Source organism: Leucopleurus acutus (assembly GCF_964270905.1).
Source record: "Leucopleurus acutus genome assembly, chromosome: 4".
Taxonomy (NCBI): domain Eukaryota; kingdom Metazoa; phylum Chordata; class Mammalia; order Artiodactyla; family Delphinidae; genus Leucopleurus; species Leucopleurus acutus.
In genome coordinates this window covers 120,447,091-120,463,692 of record NC_139146.1, presented here as the reverse complement: position 1 = coordinate 120,463,692, position 16,602 = coordinate 120,447,091, and the positions used below count along the sequence as shown (strand labels likewise).

General features: G+C 38.8%; 1 protein-coding gene across 6 annotated transcripts in view; it reads right to left on the bottom strand.

Annotated features, from left to right (window-relative positions):
- Positions 1-16,602, bottom strand: part of ARHGAP24 (Rho GTPase activating protein 24) — a 783,348-nt gene that overhangs the window by 62,113 nt on the left and 704,633 nt on the right. For all 6 annotated transcript variants that reach the window (XM_082838944.1, XM_082838945.1, XM_082838941.1 and 3 more), the window contains one exon: positions 14,696-14,818. In XM_082838944.1, the coding sequence (XP_082695070.1) occupies positions 14,696-14,818 (123 nt within the window). The remainder of the gene's footprint in view (positions 1-14,695; positions 14,819-16,602) is intronic.

Here is a 16,602-nt window from a genome sequence, read left to right as displayed (position 1 = left end):
GTAATGATTAGATGTATACTTCCCATTCTGTAGCATTGGAAATAGAATGTCCCAAACATCTCTGACTTACAAAGGTAGATGGTGAGTTAACTTCCTGTGTGAGAATGTTTTTTTGTACAGAAAGGTAGGGGGAATTCTTTTTTAAAAGCTGCTTTAGTTAGAATTTTCTTTGAGGGAGCAGTGAAACTTCCAATTTTAAAATTAACAAAAAAGCACAAGGTCATGATCTATCCCCAGCTAGCAGCATGGAGAAAAGGACACATTGATTAGTAGATTATTAACAAGAATATTCCCTGTGGTGTGAGTCTTGTAAACAGTTCCAGCTATGTCCATTTAAATTCTCAGAGAGGTTTCACATTCCCTAACAAAACCATCCTTGGAATTTCTGCATATTTCCCCTGGAAGTACATTGATGGTGTCATGAAGCATCACTCAGGACGTGACTTTCCACTAGGCTGAGAAAGTAAATCGCACAGGTAATTTTATTATATCTGTGGGAGGCTGTTTCAACTGGAGGGAGAGACAGGAGAGAGAAAAAAATATAAAGAAAATCTAAATATCTTCTGGATTTGTGAGGTTTCTCCTTTATGTGTGATTTATATACTCAATAGCTAGAGGCAGCCTGTGATGTTTTTCAGTGTGATCTAAAAAATATACTCAAATTCTACCCATCCTAAAAGATAAATAAATACAAACTAAACATCTTTGTACTCTCTGTGCCTTGTCCCTTTATTCACTCTGCTCCTTGATTCCCAACTAAGTATAACTCTGGCTCCATTTCATCACTTTCTATCTTCTTGTCAACCTGTTACAATGTGGCCTCTGACACCGTCATTCCACTAAAAGAGCTTTTTCTATAATTACCAATAACTACCTAGTTGCCAAATCACTGACAGCCAAATTTATTTTTTGCATTACTTTATGGCTCACTCCCTTTAAATCTATCAATCTCACTCTTCTTCCTGACACTTCTCACACCTTACGTAATTCTTTCCTTCAAGAATACTCTTTTCAATCTCGATCCTCAATATTTCTTAAATGACTTTTATAGAGCTGGGTTCCCAAACCAGGCAAGGGCTGCCACAGTGATCTTAATAATATTTAAATCAGATTATGCCTCTCTTTTGCTTCATTTCTTCCTATGGTGCCCCCTGGCCAACCAAACTCTTTTTCATGAAATACAAATTCTCCACAATCTGATCTCTGCCTCTTCATCCATATTCAAAGTACAAATGTTTAGGTAGCACCCTTTCTGTGCCAGGCACTGTGCCATATCCATGCTCATTACTGCTGCTTCCTCACAAACAACATACTCAATAACTATACTGAACTATTTGTTGTTTCCTATATGTATTATGACTTATTACATCTTCACGTCTCCTTCTAGAAGGTAGGTCCTGCTGTCATGAGCCAGCCTAGGAAAACTTATCCTGCAAGATTCAACTCGCATCCTCTCCTGTGTTAAGTCCTTACTAACATTCCCTCACCCCCATCCCAGACACAAAATTTGCTATTTTCTTCTTTGCTTTCTTAACATATTGCTTTGTAATTGTTTATTTAGATGCCTACCCATACTGGACTAGTCCCTCACCAGTCAAAAGAAGATTGTACTTTCACAATTATTATAATAAAACGATTATTTTACATTTATTATTATTGTTATAAATGATATTGGATAACAATTTATACTGTATATTTATCCTATAAACTTAAAGGAGGTTTAGGTAAATTTCCAAAAGTACTGCAGACATAAGGACTGAACTGGGAACATGAAAGACTCCAAGGCTCATACTCCGTCTACCATAGTGTCACGGTCTGAATGTTTGTGTCCCTTCCAAACTCCTATGTTGAAAATCTAATGCCTATGGTAATGGTTTTAGGAGGTAGGGACTTTGAGAGGTCATGAGGGCAGGGCCCTCATGAGTGGGATTAGTATCTTCATAAAAGGGACCCCAGAGAGCTCTCTCACTCCTTCCCTTTCAGCCCCTTGGGAATACAACAAGAAGTAGACAGTCTGCAACCCAGAAGAGGGCTCTCACCAGATCCCAACCATGCTGGCCTGATCTCAGTCTTTCAACCTCCAGAACCATGAGAAATAAATTCCTGTTGTTTAGAAGCTACCCAGTCTGTGGCATTTTGTTATAGCAGCCTGAATGGATTAAGACACATAGGTAAACTCTCTTGCTCCCTGGAACTTAACACCAAAGTGGGTAAGGATTGAGTGTTCCATAAACATTTGTAGAATTAATGCATGCATTAAAATAAAATACTTCATCTCCTCAATTAGAGGAAATAAATGACTAACTCCAAGGTAAAATGAAACTTATCAAGACTTCTCAGGTTGTGGCACTGATTCCTATAAAAACGTGAAAACAAAAAAGTCTTTGATTTGTTGATGAAAAAGGCAGAAGTTAGATAACTTCTCAGTTACTACTTAAATTTTCTATTATCAGTTACTTTTCAGAGTTCCCTGTCCCTTCCGTGACATAGATTACATGCTAAGTCATATAGAGAATTTGCTTTTACTTATCCTTCTGCTTACTACAACCCTGCTAACAGAATAAGTCGTGGTGTCACCAGGATTGTAATAATATTCAATTAAAAATGAACATTTGCCCATGGTAAATGGACAAATAAAAATAAAAGACATCCAATTTAGTACAGAACTAAGAAACAAAGACAGCCAAAGCTTACTTCAGTCTGTTACTAGCACTTTCTAAGCAGCCAACAAATCTTCTATGGATAGAAAACTTAATTCAAGAAGCTCAGAATCTATAATAACCAATGAATATATGGTAAAATCTTGACTCTCCTTGTAGTCAGACTGGAGAAAAATAAAGGCTTGAAAAAAATAAGCAAGTGTAATAATGTGATAATAGTGACCCAATAGCATTGGTCTTAGACCAGCAGAGTAATTATACTCACCATTTACATCCAGGTACCAAGTCATGCAATTTACATGTATTTTCTTATTTGACACTCACAAATATTCCACAAGGACATCTCCCTTCTACAAATAGACTCAGAGATGCTAGGTGACTTGAAGTCACATATCTAGAAAGTGGTAGATCTGGGGTATAAACACAGGTCTATATGACCCTAAAAGTCTTCCTTTTCCACTATGTTATGTTAATTCAATTCAGACATTTTTTTCCCCTAGGGATGCTGACTACTCTTTTAGGATCATGTAAGAGAAAATGTCTTTCCATAAACTTCCAAAGACTAAATCTGATTTCATGTAGTTCAGATGAATCACTGCCTTTCCAGATGAGTCCATGGTGAGTCTTCTATTCATAAACTCTTCAGACTTCGTATATAATTTGTTGTAGTGCTTATTACAGATTAAGTAATTACTTATTTTATATGTTTCAAGGAATCTGTGAACTCATAGATTCCAGGAAACTTGTTTTGTTTGCCTTCTCACCCCCAAAATCACTTGGTAGATGCTCTGTAAAACTTTGACATGTGAATTAATGAGCTACTCATTTATAGCACCATTTTAAATTATATGGATTTGGATAGTAGCATTCTGTTGGACAAATCAATTTTGATAAATGTGACTACAACATATACAACATTAACTTTTTTATGCTTTAAGGTTAACCATCACTTAATGTATTAACATTTTCACTTATAAACATACCATCTGCATATACAGGGAAAAATAGGTTCTGAGGACAGATCAGAATACTTTAAATTACTTTAAAGAAAATGCTGGTGTTATCCACCACCTCTGTAAAGATATTCTATTTTAATTCACTACTGTCTGTGAACTAGCAGAAAAAGATAAGTAATAATACTATACTTCACCAGTGTGCAATAGATCTTGAATCCTGGATTGAATAGACCTATTGCCATTCTTAACTTTGAGAAGAAATAAACAAATACAAATATATATTTCTTATCACAAATGTGCATAAAAGCACTTGAAAATAGCTATGAAGATAAGGTGACCAGGTGGCAGCATATAAGAAATATAGGGGCTATAGAGTAAAGAGTATAACAGGTGAACAGAGAAGGCTTGATGAAGAAGTGAGAGCCAACAATGACTTGAAGACAGTGTAGAGTGTGGACAGACTGCAGAGGAGAGAGAGCATCACTGCAGAGGGGGCACTGAACAGAGCAAAGAGGTATTACAGGAGATGGGTTCAGGGAGGAAGAGGGGATAGTCTGGGGAATTGGAAATAGTTGGAATTACTTAGAAGCCCTTGACAGTTGCAAGAAACGGGACATCATCTTGGGAGCAATAGGGACTCATGAAAAAATTTCTAAGCCGTGGAACATTGCTTGTTAGTACTGTTTCAGGAATACCAACTGGACGACGCTTTACAAATGAACCGTGCTGCAGGAATTTGTGAACAATGTTGGGGGTGAAAAGAGGTGAGGATGGATGCTGTCTTGAAGAGCCACTTCTAAGGTCAAAGTACCTTGTGTGCATAAAGCCATAAAGGCACAGACAACTAAGGTGATGGAAACAGAAATGGAGCTCAAAGTATATAAAGAAGGAAGAAGCAATGGGGCATGACCACTAAGTTACTGTCTAGGGGGAAAAAAAAAGCACTGGGGAATTAATGATTCTTTATCTCCAAGAAGAGCACGACTCAGGAAAAAGACAAGGTAAAGTTAGGGTTTAAAATTTTACTTTAGTATGTTCTGTGATCACAACAATCTTAAACCAGCCAGACCATTCTGACTAGAAATTAACACTGACATCAGGACCCAAAGTGTTCCAAGTAATCAAAAGATTGATTAGGCTCTGTATATTACATAATAGTCTTATGGAGGTAAAAAATATATAGTTTCAAAATCCAAAGGGTAAAGAACACATTGTAATCTTTATCTCACCAGAACATAAATCCAAAGCACCACTCTCCCCACCTAATAGATGGTTCACAGTGCCTAGATTTTTAAAACCACTGAGAAAACATGTCCAGAGACCTTTATTAGTAGCTAAACAAAGAAACAGAGGGCAGTAAAGGACAGAAGAGGTCTGTAAGAGAAAGGAACTCAGAGCAGTGAGTTCCAACAGGCACAGCATGCAAGCTGCAATCCCACCAGGCCTCTGGAAACTTTAACTGAGCTCCCCTCTTCATTCTGAGGGCCATTCTGAAGTGCTGAGCTGCCTCTTCTGTCAGCCGACCCATAACAGTAGTAAAAAATGTTTTAAATGTGGATCAGGAAAAGCAGACGCATTACCATTTTGCACTTCTTGGTGCTTTTCCATGCTTCTTGCACCCTCCCTTTTGCTTTCATTGAAAGGACTTCAGTGGATGCTCTCCAACAGGCTTGGGAGAGGAACTCAGAACCCCCTGTCCACTTATGGAACTCCTGGAGCACCCAGGGGATTAAACAAAGCACAAAACGACACTCTCTTCTTAAGGTAGCATGGTTTGGGAACCCGGGATTGAAAGAAAAGTTCATTCTTTTCAGTGCAGGACCTTGAATAAAGATCTAACACCCTGGGCTTCACACCGCCGCTGAAAACAACGTCTAGTGTGGCACAGAAACAGCCTCGCAGCCCAGCCTCAGCCTGGCGCCTTCCTTCCCAGAACCTCACTGCCTAACTGTGGTTGAGCAGGGAGAGGGAACTTAACACAGCTGAATGCCCCCTGCACCTCCTCTCCTTTACGGTTCTGACAGTAACCAGAATGCAACTTTGTAAAATAAAAATCTGTTAATCCTTGACTCAAATGCTGAACATTCTTCAGATTACTAAGACTTTGCAGAGGCAAGGACAATAGTTTAAAAATAGCCCACAGGAGATGATAGATGGAAGCTGTTCCCCACTCTCTGGTTGCCATTTGCCAGCCCATGGGAATTTTCTTCTTTTTTTTTTTTTTTTTGCAGCACTGCCTTCCCTCATTGATATTTAAGGAGAGAGGGAAGAGGACATAACGAACTGCAGTGATAGCCAGGGTTTTTGAAGACATGCTATATTCCAATATGGGAGGAGAGAAGGTGGAAAACGTAAAACACACTTTGCTCTGCATTTCGAAGATAAATTAATTGTCCCCAGAACATTTCATGTTACAAATGAGCAGTAATAACCTAGAAAAGTAGACCTTCTCTACATGTTTGGATAAACCCAATTTAGTTGCTGAGTGGTGGGAGAACCAGAAGAGGGGATGTCCTTTAAGCAATTAATCCCTAGCCTTTTTCAGTTTCTCTCATTGCCAATTTCTCTATGAATGATGCAATCTTACAGTAACCATGAAATCTCTAAAGATCTATAAAACATGAGACACATATCTCTCATTTAATTATCTTTGTGGATGAGAGAGGAATATAAAGTAACACCTGAATTCCTTGTTTATAATATATGATAATTCCTTGCTTATAATATATAATAATGATCATAGCCAGATATTAACTGCTCAAAGGAAAAGACTCAGAAGGAGCAAGGTTTAGTTTTAAAAAGTTCCCACTATATCTTGCTTTAAATATACGGTTTTTCTTCTCTTCTATTCTTTGTTGATTACTAGATAGAGAATGTTGATTAATAGGTGGCAAATTAAAGAAAAAAGGGAGAAAGAACAACCTTAGATGGGACTCAAGTCAGCTCCTGATTAAATTATTAGGTTACAGTACATGACTTTAAAATTATAATTACCTAGTTCCAATTTAAATAATCATTTGATTTAATTATTCCCATTTTAAAACAAAAGGCCATTTTAAAGTATGTTGATACAGAAACATTTTATAGAAATACTTCATTTTACCTATGTTGTACCCTTTAACTCCCCCTACACAAATCAATTCTGAAATACTTAGTTTCTTTTTTTTTTTTTTTTTTGCGGTACGCGGGCCTCTCACTGCTGTGGCCTCTCCCGTTGCGGAGCACAGGCTCCGGACGCGCAGGCTCAGCGGCCATGGCTCACGGGCACAGCCGCTCCGCGGCAGGTGGGATCTTCCCAGACCGGGACACGAACCCGTGTCCCCTGCATCGGCAGGTGGACTCTCAATCACTGCGCCACCAGGGAAGCCCTGAAATACTTAGTTTCTTTTATTGATCCTAAGCTTATATTTTCCCACCCCTTGTTCCTGATCCTTCATATCTTTGCCCTCTCCCAGTGCCACCTTATGATATATTTGGAAAGCCAAGGTGACTCCTATTTCTTATTAGTGTTAATCAATATGGTTCAAAGCCTCCTGAAAAGAGGTCACTACAGATAATCCGATTATTACAATTTTCTCAGTAGGGGAGGAGAGGCAAGCGCAGGCAGCCAGAACCAAACCGATGTGATGGGAGCGCTGAACGGGGACTTGAGAGGGATTCAGTTCAAGGCGGGAACAGCATGGCTGCTTGATTTGAGTCTGGGAACAGCCCAAGGTAGTCTCGGCCCCTCCCCTCGGCATGGTCTGGCCAGCTTGTTTGTTCTCTAGCAGTCAAGGTGATCCCTTTAGGACCACCGTTCTTTAAGTCCCGCCCACCTGGCCCATTCACAGGCAGTAATAAACAGATCAATAGGAACCTCGAGAAATAAGTATAGACAAGCAAAACCACACATAAACCATTCTTGTACAGTTTTAAGCTCTTGGCTTCCAAACTCCCACTTTATCTGAGCGTAAACTGACCTTAAAGCATCAGAAAGATATTTTAAAAGGACATGAACATATTATGTACCTACCTTTCCGAAAACTAAAACACCGTTTAATTCTTCTGTATGTAGTTTTAGGAATGAAAGGAGTAGACGCCAAGGCACCTGAGGGGCGCCCCCCAGTACTTCTGTCTTCAGGCATCATACAGCCCCCAAATTCTGAACCCGTTTCTGGCTCCCTTTAAAACCTGTCTCTCTGTGATATCGGGATCCCACAGCTACTCCTTCTCATGTTTGTTTATTTGTTGAAGTGCTGTTTCCTAGAACTTGAAGATTTTGATCATCCAGGTCCTGAATCAGGGATAAGTTACCACCTCTCATTTACTTCTTTTTGGCAAAAAAGTTCCTTTTTTCTTGCCTAATCCCGGGAGTTTTTGAGGTTTTTTTAATTACTTTTTTTGTTTCTGCAGACATTCCAAAATGTCACAGCAAAAAGAACCACAGCAAGCAAGCGGCACCTCCCATTCCAACAGCAGACTTTTCTTTTTTTTTTTTTTTTTATTAAGAACTGTCTTCTCAGCTGGAACTGGGGGGACTGAGATTCTCTGGAAAGGTCAGCAAATAGCCGTGAGCAGGGGAAAGAGGAACAATGACCAAAAGGCCCCTGAGGGATATTTCAGTACTGTCCTTGCTGGCTCCTTTTATCTGAGCAAAAGGGGAGGCAGATAATGGCACCTTCTCCAGAAAGCATTTCGGTGCATGACAGATTCTTTTCAAAGAACTCCCCTGTTCCTTTTATAGCACCCCTCAGCCTTTGATGCTCTCTGCGGGCTTCTCCCTTCGGTCTTCAAACTCCCGGGGCTCCCGAGGGAATCGCCACGTCAGAACAGTCCAGTGCCCGTTCCGGGAGAGGCTCCTCCTCGGATCCGTGTAGGAAGCAGCTCTGCAGGGAGTTTCTCCCCCGCTAGTCCAGTTCCTGCTCCCCTTTTCTCAAAGAGAGCTGGGCGGGAGCTGGCAGGGCTGCAGCTGCCTCGTCACCACACTGTGGCTGCGGCTGCCTTCAGTGCCCGCCGGTCACATGCAGCAGGTGCAGTCACAACAGTGTGAGGGGAGCAGGGAGAGTGCCCCGCGGCCGCCTGAACCCCTTGTTTCTTCCTTTGCCTTTGCAGTGACTCCCCTGCCGGCTCTGGTCTTGTACATACCTTTACAGCTGGCTGCCTCAGTCCCTCCAGAAACCAAACAGCCCCAAACCAGCCCCGAGGGGGTCAACTTTTTGCCCCTTCCTTTCTGCATTTATTCTCTTCCTATACAAGATTTTTTTTTTCAGATACTTTGCAACTGAATCTATTTGTAAGTGCTGATGTAAATGTGCATATCGTTAAAACATATGTGTGTGAAATAGAAAACTGTTCAAAATTTAGCAGCAAAGATTCTGTAGGTATAACCACAAAACAAGTTAACTCATATGTGTGTGTGTTTATACGTTTTTATACATATGTATTTGTCTGGCTATGGTTTTCAAACCAATCCTGCTTTCATCTTCTCCCCTGATCGTGCATGCACCCGCTGCACCCCAGCCCCTATGTCTACCAACACCCTTGGTCCCAGTCACTGAACAATTTACTCACTGGGTTAATCATTCATCCACCTGGCTGTTCCATGAGCACATTTGGAATGCTAGTGCTTTAACCCCAACTGAACCCTAAGGCCTCTGGGTACCTTCCTAGCTATTTAGCAGGAGCATTAAAAAAAGCTGTGAAGAGTATTAAAAAGATACTCCCTTTAGAAACATCATTACTCTGACTAGCATGCCCAGATAGGTAAAATTTTGTCACTGAGGGAATCATTATTATTTCTGCCCCATGGTTCGACCATTGTTTTTGATTTCTGTGTCACAGCAGGCTGCTAGGAAAATAAGGAACTGTGAAGTATAACTCAGTCCCACCAAGACAGTGGCAGCGCTGGACAAGAGGCACCTTGGCCCACTGAAAACATCACTTCTCTGAGCATTGGTATGGAGGGAACACATGTGATCGCAGGACTTTGGAGTTGGAATGAATCTTAGTTAAAAGAGTTTTGTCCAACGTTATTTCACAAATGAGGAACCTAAAGGTGAGGGGGTAATATCACTTACCACAGATCACACAGTGGTCTGTGTCAGAGGCAAGACCACACAGCTTCTTAATTAACCACTACTTGCCCATGTGCTAATTACTCATCATGAGGATTATTCACATTCAGTATTTTTACTGCCTTGGTAAGTCTCTGACTCAACTCTTTTCATAAGGAGACAGAAATATACAGGAAGGACCTGATTTTGTTAGCAGCTAAAGTTAGGCTATGCCCTCAGATCTAATGAACAATTAATGAATTTTCACCCTCCCCAGATCCTGGGCTGGGTACTTCCATATACATTGCCTCAAAAACAATCCAACAGAAGCCCAGTGAAAAAGACAAGAATAACCCAAACAAACAAAAACAGAACCCTAAACGTTTCCAAAGTTAAATACATGTTTTGACATCCCAACTTCTGGATTGGACTTTTAAGCAGAAACCATGTGCTTCTCAGCATCATTAATAGGGAAGCATCTGTTTACAGGGGGGTTAATCAGATAAATGAAAGTTGAGGTATCTAGATTCAATACTGAACTAAGTTATCAGGCTTGGTTGTTAAGAGAGGGTGTCTACATTTTGCATTTCCCCTGGTTCCCCTCCTTCATCTGAGTATTTGTAGTAACTTTGGTTTTTTTCATAAAAAGAAATATCAAAGCCCTATATTTTATGATTTCACTTAACAGTTTTTAATTTCTAAATATTGAAAAACTAAGCAAACTCCTCAGGTGTCACCTATGTTTTAATCAAATGTCTAATATTGAAATGGTAAAGAGGGAATATCTTACATATATAAACAACCTGAATAAGCTTCAGTGCCTCATGAAAAACTTTAACTATTTAGAAACACAGGTTGTAGAACTGCAATATAGACAATGAAATGCCCTCTCTACAATAAACACATTTAAAATGTATCCGGAGGTGGTATACAGAGCTTGATAAATCAGGATGAAAAGTCACCTTCCAAATGTCTTTACAGATGCCATTTAATCAACAACCACAACAATCTTTGAGCAGTGGGAAGGAGGTTGGAAGCCAATAGGTTTTTATTTAGGATTAACTGTCTTGGATTCTATGACTAAGATAGGAAGGGGAAATGTATTCTCTAATGAAAAGCAATTATGACAATTCAGGAGTTTTTTAGCAGCTTTACTGAGATATAATTCACATATCATAGAATTCTCCTGTTTAAAGTGTACAATTCAATAGTTTTTAATATACTCAGATATATGCAATGGTCATCACAGTTAATTTTAGAACATTTTATCACCTAAAAAAAGATCTCATATGTTTTGGCTACCAACCCACTGCAAACTCCTTATTTTCCCATCCCAGTCCTAAGCAATCACAAATCTACTTTCTGTCTCTGGATTTCTCTGTTCTGTACTTTCTTATAAATAGAACGATATATATATATATATATATATATATATATATATATAGTCTTTTCTGACTGGCTTCTTCCATCTAGCACAATGTTTTCAACGTTCATTCACGTTGTAGCATGCATCAATACCTCATTCTTTTTATGGCTGAACAATCCATTGTATGACTATACCACTTTCTGTGTATCTATTTGTCCATTGATGGACATTTGGGTGTTTCTACTTATTGGCATTTAGGAATAATGCTGCTATAAATATTGATGTGCAAGTTTCTGTGTGGACATACATTTTTCATTTCTCTTGTGTATATACCTAAAAGTGCAAATGTTGGGTCATATGGTAGCTCTATGTTTAATCATCTGAGGAACTGTCAGACTGTTTTCTAAAACAGCTACATTTTAAATTCCCATTACCAATATGGGGGGGGGTTCAATTTCTCCACATCCTTGCCAATACTTGTTATTACGGAACTGTTTGATTCTAGCAATCCTAGTGTATATGAAAGAAATGGTATCTCACTGTGCTTTTGATTTGTATTTCCCTGATGGCTAATAATGCTGAGCATCTTTTCATGTGCTTATTGGCCATTTGTATATTTTCCTTACAGAAATGTTTATTCAGATTCTTTGCCCATTTTTAAATTGATTCTAATTGGGTCAAAATTTTGATTTGTCTTTTTTTTTGAGTTGTTAGTTATTTACATATTATGGGTAGAAGTCCAAAATCAGACAGATGATCTGGACATACTTTCCTCCCATTCAATGGGTTGTCTTTTCATTTTCTTGATGGTATTAATTCAGATATTTTTGAAGAACTCAACTATATTCATCCTACTTGTCAACTTTTAAACACTTTTGTTTTTCATATACTGAAGAATATACTATCAATAAGGCATGGACTTGTAATTGTGGGTTTTTCACTACCATAGTAGAAGTAATAGATCAGCTATTGTACAATAAAGCAGGAAGAAGCTCATAGTGAAAACACACGAGTTTTCTTCCTACTTATGTTACTCACAGTATGACACTTGGCAAGTCATTCATTCTCTCTGGGTCTTAATGACCTAATCTACAAAATGTGAGGCTGAACTAATTGAGTGGTTTTAAAATATTCTTGGGGAGGGGGAAGAGTAAGCTGGGACAAAGTGAGAGAATGGCACGGACATATATACACTACCAAATGTAAAATCGATAGCTAGTGGGAAGCAGCCGCATAGCACAGGGAGATCAGCTCAGTGCTTTGTGCCCACCTAGAGGGGTGGGATAGGGAGGGTGGGAGGGAGGGAGATGCAAGAGGGAGGAGATATGGGGATATATGTATATGTATAGCTGATTCACTTTGTTATACAGCAGAAACTAACACACCATTGTAAAGCAATGATACTCCAATAAAGATGTTAAAAAATAAATAAAAATAAAGTAAAATATTCTTAATTGGTGAAAAACTTATTTTTAATGAAATACTAAGTGGAACCCCAATACATAAATAAAATGTTTCTCAGTCATATAAATTTATTGTTTACAACTCAAATTTGTAACATTTCTTTAAAATTCAATCAGTAAGTATAGAGGTGCTATATTAATACAAACATTTGAAACATGAGATTATGGGTGACGTTTGCAATTTTCTATCAGGGTCAGCATTCGGTTTGGTTGTGTATTCTCTTAACAACTTTAGGAAATTCCGATATCAGATGAATTACAAAAGATTTCTTGCAAATTGAATGAGTACTTTAAGAGCTTGCCTTACAATCTCATTAACACTCTTCAATTAAAGCAAAGAGGGCAGGAGAAGATTTATTCTTCAGGGTATTGTTTCTGTTGTAAGTGCTCTATGCTAAAATATATCTCTTTAAAAGTAAATTTGAATCAGCATTTGCAAAATCCCTGAAGCACATTCTGCAGGATAAAGTATACAAACCAATCAGCTACTAGAGTATTCCTTCCAGGTTCATAAATTTGAAGGTTAACACATAGATCCCACTAGGATCACCTGTGATACTCCTGTGCTGATAGGACCTCCTGTGGCCACTGATTTGGTGAAGTAAACTGGATCTCATTCATTTTTCTTGAGAAAAGGACGGATGGAAGAGGAGGAATGGGAGAAAATAATCCTTGATAGAAATAATACCTCAACTAAAGTACCACTTTCAGCAGATATTAAGAATCTTCCTGAACTCAGGAGCCTCAGAAACCTGATAATGGAGGGGAAACAGGAAATTTGAAAAGACATATCCTTAGGCTTCCCCAAAAATCTTTGACCCTGAGGGTAGCAGAAGACCTCTCACAGCTGAGTATGTATCTCTCATGAATAGTCATGATGAAGACCCCTCTGCTAAGGCACTGGGATGGGATCTCAGCCCACTGGCCTCTTCAAACATTTTGAAGTCACTTACTAGCCATTTTAGTATATGAATAGGGCGGCCATACAAGTTGTCACCCAAACTGGAACACCATGAGAGTGAGAGGTAGCACTGTCAATAATTAGCCTGGGACAACAGCAGTAAACTACACTGTTACCAGGCAAACTTGGATGAATGGTCACCCCGGTTAGGAACCTCCCCCTTCCCCAAGAGGAGATCCTGCTAAAGGACAGGCAGTTTGCAGACATGTACCACTACTCTTGTAAAATATCAACATGTCTTCCATGAATCTTTACTATTTTAAGTTTAACTTAACTTTTCAATTTTTTAAACTAAGCTTTTGAAGTTATTCTAAAATGTAAAGAGGTCAGTCAGCTTAAGAAACATTGGATATGTTAAGGGAAAAAAAATTCACTTCTGAATTCAGGGGGCTGACAATATGCAAAAGAGAATATAAAATAAATATAAAAGTTCTAATTGCTTTAATAGATATGAATTTGATTTATATCATTTATTTTAACTACATCAACATAAAATGACTAGGCTTTACATTCTTGGAAATACATGTTGGTTATAGATGAATATTTTGGGGTCCTTATCTATTTGGTTCCATTTATTGGATTTTTCTTTAAATATGTTGTCTGTTTATATCACTCTATATTACTTGATAGAAAAGATCACATCTTTTATCCTTCCTTCTTCCTTTTAGCTCTATTCATAGCACCATGTAGCTTATTCTTCACATGATATATTCTCTACACTGTATTAGCTAACAATTTTAAAAGAAACTTATTATCAAATCCACAAATACTTTCCTGATTGCAAAGTTGCAAAGCTTTTTTTTTTTTTTGTCACTCTGATTACCAGCATATTTTCATCCAATGCTTTGCCACTCCTCTTTGATACCACTGAGCATCTGGGGGCTGAAATCTCTTCCAAAACTAATAGTCAAAATGTTTTTTTGCCCTGTATCTACAGGTTATTAACTAATCTACATTTATGCTATGAGGCTCATAACTATGTATTATTAGTAAAATGGAACATCCAAGATAAAAGAAAAATATCCTTTTTTATAATTCAAAATATTCATGGAAGAAGGTTGGTTATTAATGATATTTGATCTAAACTGAACTTCTAGGAGTTACTTAGATATGTGTCTACAAATAAATTAGTAGTTTACTATTTATTTTAACATTCATCCATTTGAAAGTAGGTGCTGATAGTGACACGGGCTGGGGGAAAGGATGAACAGTTTTGGCCTACCTTTCTGTTTTTCCATGATTTTAAAATACACTCACCTCCTCCAAATGGTCCCCATATGACTCGGCGGATGGACTTGACCCAGTCTTCCATATCATTCTGGGTGCTCGCCATAAGGAGGTAGCTCTCATGATTTGCTGTCATCCGATCTCGATCACCTCCTGTAAGAAGACAGGAACATTAACACATGAGTATGTGCTCAGCCGAAGATTCCCCATCAGCAGCCTCCTAGTGAATCCCTGAAACATAAACTGTACCTAATGCAGCTAGCACTAGGTTCTACCCAATGAATCAGAAATATTTACCATGGTTTCATCATGGGAAAAAAAAAAATCTGCTTAGAAGGGAAAGGCTCTTACGTTTCCAAGAGAAAGCCAGCAAACAAATGTCATTCCCCAAACAAAGCCTAGCTTTTTGTCCTAGCAACAACCCATAGGCCTGTATTAACTCATAATCCAATCTATTCACACCGTACTGCTGAATAGGGAAGAATAGCAAAAGCAAAATGAAAGATGGAGAAATGGTCCGCAGAGCCTGAGATTTCATTCCAAGCAAGCGCAGAACAGTCTGAGTCTGCTCAGCGCACACAGTGAGGCCACCGGGCGCATCATGGTTGAGTACGAGTCCCAGGAAAGGGAAAAGAGCCACATGTGAGAATCTGCCCCAGAGGTCCTCCTCTGTGCTCTGTCCTGGAAGGGGAGCCTCTTACCCCAAATCATACCTTCAGGGGGACACACAGAAGAAGACACAAGCCTGGCCAGTCTCAACGGCCAAATTAACACCCCAGATGGCCCTGCCACCTAAAGGTTAGCTTTAGGAAATCCCAGCAGTACCTACTTGCTTGCTGGTTTCTCTTATCAGCCCCGCTCCCCACCCCCTCACTGGTCAAAAACAACTCATACACTTTAAAACCTTTATAATCTCTAAAATCAACTTTGAAATGCTGGAGATCTATAAAGCATTTTTATGCTTAAAGGAGCATTTCTGAAAACAAGTATCAGTGACTGCATGGCTTCATTCTCTTTGAAAAAACTAGTGTGGTTCACAGAAGGAATAATTAAGAAAATGGACCATTAAGTATTATTTAACTGAATTCTGATAATATTTCAGCATTATACTGACTGCTAAGGTGCTCAAATAATCTATGAACAATTTAATTTTCACTAAGTGCTGTAAACTTGCAGCCTTGGGTTGGACTAATTCATATCGAAGTGTTTTGTTTGTTTAAGACATTGTCGTTGTTTGTTTTTAAGTGGATCAGAACAGATGCCAACTGTTCTAATTCACAGCCCTTCAGTTCTGAGAGCCAGGTACTGCATGTTGCAACTGAAGGGGCTCAAAAACAATCTCCTTTGTGAGGAGCGTGCAGCCTCCAACAGGCCCCGCACTTCCTATTCTTTCACATCCAATCTCATTCACAAAGCTCTGAAAACTCTAGGCATTTTAGTTTGTGATCTCTGAATTTTATACAAATGTCCTAGGTTGAGAAATACAACTCTTCTAGCATTGATGCAAATTAACAGGTGCAAGGTCAGAGAAGTGAAATAACTTTAACCCAACCAGCTGAATAGCCAGCATTGGTGTTTTACATTTCAATACAACTGAATTTGGGGGTGGCGTGGGTGAGGGATGCCATCAAATCAGTTCCCTAATGTTTACAAATCTCTTGAATAAACAAGATGAGCCTTCTCACTTTAAAGAGAACATATCACTATTTGGGAAACAATGACTTTCTTACACCTCTAGGTCTAGCCTAGGTCAATCATCACTTTAAGCAATTTATGTCTGAAAAAGCATAGGCTCAGGAAATCAGAGAAAACCCTTCTGAAATCGCAATTCTATATTATATTAGCTGTTTAACTTCTGGGAAAGCACATAACTTCTGGAAACTCAGTATCTTTAGTCATGCTTTAGAAATAATAATCCCTATCTAGTAAATTTTTGT